Source organism: Cynara cardunculus, assembly GCF_001531365.2.
Source record: "Cynara cardunculus var. scolymus isolate 2C chromosome LG 10, CcrdV1, whole genome shotgun sequence".
Lineage (NCBI taxonomy): Eukaryota > Viridiplantae > Streptophyta > Magnoliopsida > Asterales > Asteraceae > Cynara > Cynara cardunculus.
Genome location: NC_037537.1, coordinates 3,427,280 through 3,438,789, shown reverse-complemented (window position 1 = coordinate 3,438,789; position 11,510 = coordinate 3,427,280). Strand labels below are relative to the sequence as shown.

Genomic DNA, 11,510 nt, shown 5'->3' with positions numbered 1-11,510 from the left:
ACAAATATATAAATATTGGGACGAAATGGTTATGGAAATTTTCATTGAGGAACTATTCCTGTAAAATGTTTGGTCAAAGGATCAAAATGAACATATAGCAATATAGTAGGGACTATTTATGTAACTTAGTAATAAAGAAAAGGAAAAAGTCATAAAAGTCACGCGCTAATTCCTAATCTTAACCTTCTCTCTGTCACCCACATATATTTTATTCCTTACGGCAGCCTCCGAAGGAACAAAAGTCGCATATACATTATACTGAAACCCCACAGATTCCCGCAGATTTCACACTAGAAACACCCCTTTTTGTACACATTACTTGCGTATGTACATGTATCTGACGGTGAGTTTTTGATTGATCGGTGAAACAAGGCCGAATTTTACAAGATTGAGGTTCTTTGAATCGAAAAGGTTGCAGGGTTTTCAATTGATACTAATAGTAATTATAGTATCTAGGGTTTTGTGGGATTGCATGATTTCAGTGCTGGGATGATGATGGAAAAGGGTGGTACTGCCTGTGAATGGCAAGTTGATGATTTTGATGTTGGTATAACCGCTGATGATGATGATTTGAGCATGGATATTGAGTCTTTGTTAAGTATTCTTGAGGAGAGCCAACCCGATGATTCTACAGAGGTATATTTTGATTTTGCTGAACGTTAACTGATTTGATGTATGCAATGACCTTGTAAATTTTATTGCCATGAAGTAGTTGATTGTGAATTGGTCAATTTTTGCATGCTTATCTCTACACGTGGATAATTACCGAGTTTGACATTCTTGAAGAATTAGTTGTGTTCATGCTTGATTTATTGAATTGGAGTATGATCTGGTAAAATTTGTTTGGAATTACAAGAGTGGTTTTTAACTACTTGGCACTTTGTTATAATGATTGAACCTCCTTGTGAAAAAAATATGAAAAAACAAAGAAACAAACTCATTGAGTGCCAGTTACAAGTGCTTAAAATGCTAATTTACTAAGAAACAAACTCATTGATCAAACCTCCTTACAGGGGATTATCTGTGATGTCGCTGGCAAGTAGTTCATTCCAAAATCCGCTGATTAATTTACGCATTTGTCTTGCCTCATTTTAATATTGAACAGTGGAATATGTAAGCTTCTGATTCCAGCATTGGTAGTTTCTGTAGGTTTATGTGTACCATGTGGTTTTTGAAAGTATACAGGTGGTGAACGAGTTCATATCTTTTTGTGCAGTATTATGCTTTATAGGGCTAATGATTAGTGATTTAGGATCATATAGGTCAACTTTATAGTACGTCAACTTTATAGTACTTAATTTATGTAGAGTTCTCGGAAGTAAGCTGCCTGGTGAACAATTTCTCAGCAAAGGCCTTCTCTTTCCTTAGGAGACTAAACTTTGGATGGATGGTATTCTGAACTTTTGTTTGTTTTGAGTTTATTTGCCAAGATTACTAACTCATCAACAGTTCAGAGGGAAAAAGATGAGCAAAGGTTCCAAGCAAAACTGGATATATGTTTGATTACATATGTGAGGTGGCATTTTGTTTCTTTCACTAGTTTACTAAATCACAATGTGATTTTGATGTATCATTTGCAGAACAGGGTAAGGGATCCATCATCAAGTATCACACCTTGTAGTGAGCCATTTTCACATGCTGCTGTTAATGAGCACTTCGGAACCCACAATGGTAAATTTTTCCGTTTATCATTGGTTAACATCTCCTTAATGTGTGGGATACTAAACTATGGGTTCTGGTTTTGCAGGTTCACTTACATTTTCCCCTTCAGATCAGTCTGGAGCTTCAACTTCTGGGACTGTTTGTTCAGGTGGTTCATTCGAATCTGAAAGGCAGATGGTCAATTTTGGCATCACAAAAAATGAATCTCGGCCAGATGTCTCTTCCCTGAACTACTCTTCTGCTAGCCTTGGTGATTGGGCGATCCAAGTTCCTGGCAATGGCACTCCTTACTCCCCAAATACTGGAGTTGCTCAAGATCTTTCATCGTTTAGTCACCATGACACTAGAGAAACTAATTTTGAGAGAGCCAATAGCAGTGAGGTAGTTGGGTTTAGTGATTGGGATGGTGATCAACAACTGATGGATGTATCTGATATAACTGATGGAATATATCATGACTCAGTTGCAGACAGTTGTAGGACATCAGAAGCCCAAGATATCGTGGAAGCCCAATTCTTGGATTTTAGTAGATACTCTGACATTGTATATGGTCTCCCTGATGCATCTTCCATGCCATATTTTATGAGCGTAAATGAACCATCTCGTTCTGGTCCATCAAGGCCCTACCACAAATCTGGTCTCTCTATGATTCGTAATGACAGGATGTTGTTTAATGTGAAGACTGAGTCAGCAGAGCACCTGATGCACAATTCATTCTTAAACAGCACAATGAATTATAATAGTCGGGCTGAGAAGGTAGGTGGAGTATCCTTGACGGATCAGAGCTCCTATATTGGACCATATGTTGGTGCCGAAGGCAGTAATGTTTGTTTACCCACCGGTGAAAATTCTGGTTTACCTGCTAAAGAGTATGCCAGTGGAAGACGTTTTCCTGGTATGTTTCACACGTCAAACAAAACGCTAGTGAATTGTCTAAAGGATGAAAAAAGTGAAAAGGGTTTGTTGCAATCTTTTTCTGGTGTCTTTGATTCCATTTTAAGTAATGATCATGTTATGAAGGGAGAACAGGATGACATTAAGAGGTCTCGTCATTTTATCAATATCATTGATAACACTTGTAGGAGCAATACACCACTGTCTGATAATTGTCGTTCAGGTACACAGTCACCTGAACAGTCTTTTTTCCAGTCTGATACCTCAATCAAGAAACAATTAACTTACATAAAGGAAGATAAAGAAAGCAATTTTTCTCCATTCAACAATATGGCTCTATTTCCCCAAAAAATCAGCCAGCAAGCAGTTCCGAACACTACATTTGTTCACAGTACTTATGTTGATGACGGTGACCCTGATATATGTATTCTAGAAGATATGAGTGAACCTGCACCCAAGAAACTATATCCAGTAGATGGGAAATCAGTTGTCACTGCCCAGTTTGGTGCTTCCCCAACTCAGATGGGATTCAATAATACGAGACTTAAAACGAATGACGAACGATTGATTTATCGAGCAGCATTGCAGGTGAGTCTAATTGTGAGAATCATGACATTTTACTAGTTGCGGTTGTCTGTTATTTTGGACTTCTTTGTTAAAGTAGGCGTAAGCCATTTGATTCTTATTGTTCTGAGCTTCTTGTTTTCGATATTTTGATGAGATCTATGTTATTTTGCTGCAGGATCTTTCCCAGCCAAAATCAGAGGCCACTCCACCAGATGGTGCATTAGCAGTTCCACTTTTGAGACACCAGGTTCAAAGCTATGCCCAGAGCTTTTAATTTTATATGACACATATTTGCAGACACATACTTACAAGTTAAACAAGTATACTGGATTTGAGCATGTTTATATATCGTGTTGAATGTTGTGCCATCATTTTACTTGGATAACTTCACACCTCAATGGTTGGAAAAATTCGCTGTCACGGTCTTCAAATCAATGCTACACTTGACATCTTATGTTTGAGAAGTTCTGGGCACTGCGTAGTTCTTGAATGTTAAATGTTTTTATAGCAGCACTTACTTTTTACTTGGCATTCAGTCTTCAAACTGGATTTTTAGTTTCAAGAACTTCAAATTCTAATTTGAAGGAAATATATGACAGCGGATTGCTCTTTCATGGATGGTACAAAAAGAGACGAGAAGTATGCATTGCTTTGGTGGAATTCTCGCTGATGATCAGGTGATCTTCACTTTTTGACTTTTACCATCTGAGGTTCTGATCTCACCATTATGTGTCTTTGTTTATTTTTCATTTTCATTTATTCTCTATGGATACTCTGACAGGGACTTGGTAAAACGATATCAACGATTGCCCTTATTCTCAAGGAAAGGTCTCCGTCTTCTAATGTTGATGCTATTGAAGTGAAGAAGGAAGTGACAGAGACTTTGAATTTGGATGATGATGATGACACTGTGACTGAGCCTTGTGCGATGGCTATTAATGGAAGCTCAATCGAGCCTAAGATTACTCCTCTGCAGACAAACAGTAGGCCAGCTGCAGGAACACTTGTTGTATGTCCTACTAGTGTTCTTCGTCAGTGGAACGATGAATTGCATAACAAGGTAAGCAGCAAATCTAATCTCTCCGTTTTGGTGTACCATGGTGGAAACAGAACCAAAGACCCATTTGAGCTAGCAAAATATGATGTTGTCCTCACTACATATGCAATTGTGAGCATGGAGGTTCCAAAGCAACCACTTGTTGATGAAGATGATGATGAAACGAAGAAACGAAATGAATTTCAGCCAGTGGGCCTCTCATCTACCAAGAAAAGGAAGTATCCTCCTACTTCCGGCAATAATTCCAAAAAGGGTAAGAAGGAAATCGACAATGAACTTTTTGAATCTCTTGCTCGTCCTCTTGCGAAGGTGAGATGGTTTAGGGTAGTACTGGATGAGGCTCAGAGTATTAAGAATCATAAAACTCAAGTAGCTAGGGCTTGTTGGGGTCTCCGAGCTAAACGCAGGTGGTGCTTGTCAGGCACTCCTATCCAGAATGCCATTGATGACCTTTACAGCTACTTCAGATTCTTGAGATATGACCCATATGCTGTATATACGTCATTCTGCTCAACGATCAAGATCCCTATCCAAAGGAGCCCAGTAAATGGATATAAGAAGTTACAGGCCGTCTTAAAGACTATCATGCTCCGGCGCACAAAGGGTGAGAAATTAGAGGGATTGTTCTTTTACATTCCTTTTAAGCTTTCACTAGGTTACATTGATCTATTTTGAACACTTATCCAATTTTATTATGTCATTCATTTGGTTTGATTTGAAATGTTTTCAATATACAAATTCTCTGGCCTAGAAAATATGGTGAGGTTTGGGTTGTTCCTCTACGGTATACCGAATTTTTAACCCTGCAAAAGAACAAATAGCAACTCATCTCTAGCACACCCAATTAAAAAGCTTGAAACGACAATCAGCATATGTAGAACTTGAAATGAACTGTTAAATGCAAATGGTAGTTTGGAAAATTATTAGTATTCTGAACAAGTGAGTAATATGTCACAGGAAATGCAGTTTCACTCTCTTTAGGGAGTTTAGATGCATGGTTTTAATGATTCCATCTGTTTATTGTACCTTTAGTTCTTGGATTTATGTATTTGGATGGTGAATGCAAATGCTAAAGGAGTGATAGTTTTGCTGTAGGTACACTTCTTGATGGAGAACCGATTGTCTCACTGCCACCTAAAACAGTTAATCTGAAAAAGGTGGATTTCACTGCTGAGGAGCGCGAGTTCTACTGCAGACTGGAGGCTGATTCTCGTGCTCAGTTTGCAGTATGTTTTCATTTAAGTCTTTTGTGGATCATTTGTAACTCGTAGATTGCATGTATCGACCATTGCTTTGCTAATTCATTATTCAAGCAGCTTACAATGAGAACCATTTTCCTACCAGATAATATATTGACATGATAGTCCTTGGTTTTTTGTAGTTCAGAGGAATTTCTGTGAAAGATTATACGACATAGATACATTTTTGTCTTTATGAGTTAGACGTTGATTTTTTGTCAAATATTTTTCAAAATTACCCATTTTGGGAATATACCTGGTTGATCACATAGTGTTCACTTTTCATGTGATTGTAGTTTTCCCGTTAAAATGCCATCATCATCTTCTTGTAACTTTTAAGCGTAGATGCAGCAGTTTAGGTAAATATATTTTTAGGAAAGACATGAAAATTATAAATCTGAGAAGGGAATTCAATCTACCATTTGTTAGTCAAAAAGGTTCCATTTTGTGTCTCATCTTTCTTCCTTCCCACATCACGTAAACGTGACATATCACATATTCATTTCTTCTTGAATCATGGAAATGGAACCCATGGAATTAAAACGTTATTTGCCCAAAACGAGTTAATAAACGTATGATACGCATTTATAACTTCTTATATTAAATTTCCGGTTTAACTTTCTTACATGTTATTTTCTCCATAATAATGTTAAGGTTTGGTACACATTGTCAGGAATATGCTGCTGCTGGAACTGTCAAACAAAACTATGTAAACATATTGTTGATGCTTTTGCGCCTTCGACAAGCTTGTGATCACCCTCTACTTGTTAAAGGATGTAACTCTAATTCCGAGTGGAGATCGTCTCTTGAGAAGGCAAAAAAGCTTACCCCAGAGAAACGAACTCGTCTTCTGAATTGTTTAGAAGCTTCTTTGGCGATTTGCAGCATATGCAATGTAAGTAGATCTCTTTCATACTAATAATTATGAACTTTTGTTGCCATTGAAGATTTTGTTCTATGGTTCTCTGATATATCTGTTGATATAGTATAATTTAGGTTATGTTTTGCAACCATAAGCTAGCTTATTGAAAAAATTCAGTTTGGTTGGCCACAAGCTAGCTTATTGAAAAAATTCAGTTTTGGTTGGCCATAAGCTTTTTGAAAAGCTATTCCAGGGTCTTTTTTCCAATTATGCCCCTTATATATTTTCAATGAATTTTTCAATTTGATCTTTTAGGTCAGTTTACCTGGTCATCTAATTTATCAGCTAGCTTTTACCGAACGTGACTACTTTATATGCTAGCTTATTCGCTGGCATGTAGCTTATTCACCAAGAGCTAGCTTATCAGCTAGTTTGCCAAACATAGCCTTAAGCTTGATTGAATCTGTATTATATGTGTTTAATTTAAACAAGGCAGATGTAGAGCAAAAACAGATGATATAAGGATTTCTAGAATTTTTTGTTATTCATGTCTCTTCTTTGTGATGTTCTTGCACCTTGACATGTATTTGTGTACATTCTTTAGGATCCACCTGAAGATGCCGTTGTGACAACTTGTGAACATGTTTTCTGCAATCAGTGCATCCTTGAACAACTTTCTAGTGATGATTGCCAGTGTCCATCCTCAAAATGCAAAACCCTCCTTGGTACATCCTCGGTATTTTCTCGATCGACGCTTAGACTTTCGACTGGTGACCAGCCTGGTCTGGGAAATACCCCTGATTGTTCTGGTTCAGTAAAAACTGAGGTTCTTGAGCCTTGTTCATCCATTGGATTGGTTAATTCGTCGAAAATTGATGCTGCTGAGGCACTTGATTCCTCCAAAATCAGGGCTGCTGTTGATGTCCTGCAGTCTATTGCCAAACCTCAGGAAACAACAACGAATCCAGAAGATGGTTTGAAGGATGTTTCGGGTGTTTTTAACATGGGCACTGTCATCGTGCGAGAGAAAGCGATCGTCTTTTCACAATGGACGAGGATGCTGGATTTGCTTGAATCTTGTCTCAAGGATTCTTCAATTGGTTACAGAAGACTTGACGGAACAATGTCTGTTGTTGCACGAGATAAAGCGGTGAAAGATTTCAACAGTCTTCCTGAGGTTAGTTCTTCCTGCTATAGTAGTTCTGTAGTTTATTTCATGGCATTGTACCTGCTGTTTGCTCTAAAAGCCGGGGTCTTAATGGAAACAACCTAACTACTCCTTGGGGTAGAGGTAAGGTTTGCGTACATCCTACCCTCCCCGGGAAAAAATCTGCTGTCCCAAATTCCCTGTCCCACCAATCACCTGAACCGACGCCATTATTTTATTTAACATAAATTTATTTACTTCATCTTTTCATCTTAAATGGATGATGTGGCTTCTCGTAATTGGTAGACTGGGAGGGGAAGGGGCTTTGGGGACAACTGACTTTTATAATTTTATTCACCCCACCCAAACCCTACATTTGTGTGGGATATAACCGGTTGGTTTGGTTTTTTCTAGTGGTTCATGGGCAATATCGTCAAAAATTAGTTTACATGTCTGTTTTGCCTTTCTAAGACTGCTGTCTCTTGTAGGTCACTGTAATGATTATGTCTTTGAAAGCGGCAAGTCTTGGGCTGAACATGGTGGCTGCTTGTCATGTACTTCTCCTGGATCTCTGGTGGAACCCGACAACCGAAGATCAAGCCATTGATAGAGCTCATCGGATTGGCCAGACTCGTCCGGTTACGGTTTTGCGATTGACTGTTAGAGACACCGTTGAAGATCGTATTTTAGCTCTTCAGGTATGCTATCTGACTATCATGGTGCTACGATCTCTTTTTTTTGGGTGCATGTTGGGAATTAAAATGAAAGAACAGTTACAAAGATATAGGTTCTGGTCAAGCCAAACCAATTGAACCCAGTATATCCCGGTCCCACTGAAGGTAGGGTTTGCGGGGTGGGATGTACGCAGATCTGTCATCTGGCCGAAAGGGTAGAGCAGCTGTTTCCGTGAATACCCAATACCCCTGCTGTTTCTGGTTGTTTACACTATTTGTCTTCTATTATGTGTTATGTGGTTCCATCTTTGTTTCTCGTCATATCATATAGTAGAAGAGCATCTCCAACAGGTTCTCCAAAATAATTGAGAAAATGGAGATTTTGGGGATTTTTGGCTAATTTCTTTTACTCCAATAGATTATCCAAAACAGAGAAAGTACGGGAGAGGTAAAATTCTCCAAATTTGGAGAACTCCCTAAAATTGATTTCTTAATAGTGAGAAATTATTTATTATTACCACCAATAAGAGTCCCTGTTGTTAAATGGTTAGGAGAGAGAAATAATATTTTATTAAATGTATTGAATATCTTAATAACATAGTTGATGTTGTAATCTCTAAAATGAAGCTGTTGGAGTTGAATATGATTTTTCTTGGAGATATTGATTTTTAATTCTCCAATTTGAATTTTGTTGGGAATCTGTTGGAGATGCTCTAAGACCTATAATAACATGTTTATTTTCTGTCCCAAAATGGAAAATATTGTAGAGCATATCTTTGTCTTTGGAATTGCATTAGACTCTAGGTTTGCACAAGCCCGGGTTTTTCGGGCTTGGGTCCAGGCCTTTCAAGCCCATTAGTAAGAAAAAGATCCCGGGCAAGAAATTGGCTTGATTAGGCCTTAAGGCCTGTCTTGTGCTTGCTAGGCTCGAGCTTTGAGCTTGGGCTTTTTTGTCCATCTGAGGTCTAAATAGGGTTTTTTGTTTACATTACATATTACAATGCTTCCATTTGGCAAACTATTGTCATCATTACAAATTATCAATTGCATTCACAACACACAATTTTGTATAAGAGTTTGACCATTTGTCCAATGTTTCTTAAATCTTATAGGATCTATCTAATCCTTTGATTCCCCTTAGTAAGAGGGATCTTGAACTTAGAAATAGACCCTAGAAAAAAAGGAGCAGTTTACCAAACGTTAACTAGGTCACTTAGCATTGGTGAGACGTGAGCCTCACCCAAGATGGGAACTCCATTTTGTGCTCGATCTCTCGGCGGGAAGGGAAATGAAAGACTTCTTCTCATCTAAATCTTACCGCTAAGTGAGGGTGGTGTCTCTTACCCGGTTAGCACTTACAGGGTTTGCAATATTGATGGCCGAGAATCTTACCAGGTAAGGTAGAGGTCACTTTTACCCGGTAAGCGCTAAAACATTTAGCGTTTGATAAACGACTCCTAAAAGAAGGGTATCCTGCGCAATTGCAATATATCACAATCAGTGACATGAATAATTTGTTATGATCTATTTCCAAAAAAGAAAATATTTGTAATAACGACAATGGGCAAATAGGTAAATTCACATTGAAAACTTGCCAAAAAAGGAAATGTTACAATCGTCAACAAACATCCAAAGATGGTAACGGGTACAATTCTCTCGGGATTGGGGGACAATCTGTTTCCATCCTTAAGATTTCCCTTGAAAGACATTCAATAAGGCCATGTTTGGCAACTATAAACTAGCATAATTTTTGAGCTTGTTGAAAGAGTCTCGTTTCATTAGCTATTAGCCATGAGCCAGTTGATTAGCTAGCTTTTTGAAAAGTTACTTCAAATAGCGTTTCATTAAACTCCAAGTTTTTTTTTTCTCTTCCCTATATATTTCCAGTTAATTTTGTAACATGTTCTTTTAAGTATTTGTACATTCTCATCTAACGTATAAGCTAGTTATACTCCTTCCGTCCCAAAACAAGTGTCCACAACAGAAATGGTTTTAGACATGCATAATAATCACACTTAGTTAACAAAATGACAACTTTACCCTTAAATTAATTTCTCTCTCTTCATAACTATTAAATATTTTTATGCATTAATTAAGGGTAGATTTGAGAATTTAATTTATCTATTTTTGCAACAAATATAAATAGAAATGTAGACGGTTATTTTGGGACAAAGGGAGTACAAAATATGTCTAAACATAGCCTAATAGTAACACTTATGCAAAGTCAATGTGTTTGGTTATTTACATTATTTTGTTGGAATGTGATTATTGTCTGATATTTGCAGCAAAAGAAGAGGGAAATGGTGTCATCTGCATTTGGGGAGGACGAAACGGGTAGCCGGCAGACTCGGCTTACAGTGGACGACTTGAAATACCTTTTTCAAGCCTAATTCTTTGTTTTTGTGGATATAATGTTGGAGATAGCATTCTTTGATTAACAGCAGAATCTGATAGAAATAGATATGAATAGCAAGAGGTTGATATTGTATAGAAGTAAGAAACAGTAGGTAGGAAACATACAAAAGTGTTTGCCTTTTTTGGAGATATACAACAGAACAGAATAGAATAGAATATGAATAGATAGATGAATGCTTTAGTTGAAGCAAGTAATTGGAGTTTGTTCTGTTTCTTTCCTTAGGTGGGTGGATGGATGGATTCTTGAATGCAGCAGAGCTTTAGTGGTTGGTTTGATTTGGTTGTTAAACTGTTTTGTCTTACCTTTTTATTATTTATTATTTTTCTTATTAGTTCATCTATCTTAGAGGTTGTTTACCTAAACACTTACCCGGTAAGCACTTACTAGTAAAGTTCAACACCATCGCTTAATTACCGGACAAGATTTTATTCACTAAAATGCATCGTATGCAACAATTTATCCCGGTAAGCGCTAACCATGGTAAGAGTTTTCGTCTTCACTTACTAGGTAAGACTCTCGATTCTTGTCTTCCCTCTTATTGGGTAAGATTCTTAGTTCTTGTTATATTCATCTGTTAAAGTAAAGTGACTTGGTAAACGCTTACCCGGATAAGTGTTTGGTAAACGATACCTTAGTCTTCATAGAAAACAACCAATCTACCATGTTTTAGGTGGACATCATGTCTCTCTACATCTTATTCCTCCTAGACACTGCTTTTAAATGGAATTTATTAGGTTAGTTTGGTTTGTTCTATGTTTCAATGATGGTTATTGTAACACCCTAGTTTTTTTATTTGATAAATCTCAATATTTAAGCCTTAAATGTAAATATTTATGAGTAATTCAAGTATTCTTGCAGTTGTTACATTAGTGAAACATCTTAATATAAGACTAAAGAAGCTAGTGATAAGTTGTTAAGACTAGAAGTGTGTTTGCAAGTCTAGTATGCATGACTAAGCAATTTAGTGATGAGTTGTTAAGACTAGAAGTATGT

At 37.3% G+C, this 11,510-nt stretch overlaps 1 protein-coding gene across 3 annotated transcripts; it reads left to right on the top strand.

Annotated features, from left to right (window-relative positions):
- Window positions 1-247: 247 nt before the first annotated feature.
- Window positions 248-10,792, top strand: LOC112520292 (helicase-like transcription factor CHR28). Of its 3 annotated transcripts, XM_025128610.1 has the most exons (13): window positions 248-343; window positions 457-636; window positions 1,581-1,671; window positions 1,748-3,144; window positions 3,299-3,370; window positions 3,723-3,800; window positions 3,905-4,433; window positions 4,602-4,784; window positions 5,276-5,406; window positions 6,092-6,313; window positions 6,885-7,457; window positions 7,916-8,125; window positions 10,387-10,792. In XM_025128610.1, the coding sequence occupies exons 1-13, from the start codon at window positions 326-328 to the stop codon at window positions 10,489-10,491; spliced, it is 3,789 nt and encodes a 1,262-aa protein (XP_024984378.1). In that variant the 5' UTR covers window positions 248-325; the 3' UTR covers window positions 10,492-10,792. The 3 variants fall into 3 exon arrangements, with proteins under 3 accessions (XP_024984378.1, XP_024984376.1, XP_024984377.1); XM_025128608.1 differs by having other exon boundaries at window positions 3,905-4,784; XM_025128609.1 differs by having other exon boundaries at window positions 450-636; window positions 3,905-4,784.
- The last annotated feature ends 718 nt before the right edge of the window (window positions 10,793-11,510 follow it).

Coding starts and splice junctions, on each gene's coding strand:
- LOC112520292 (XM_025128608.1), top strand. Junction 637..1,580: donor AACCCGATGATTCTACAGAG/GTATATTTTGAT, acceptor TATCATTTGCAG/AACAGGGTAAGGGATCCATC. Junction 5,407..6,091: donor ATTCTCGTGCTCAGTTTGCA/GTATGTTTTCAT, acceptor ACACATTGTCAG/GAATATGCTGCTGCTGGAAC.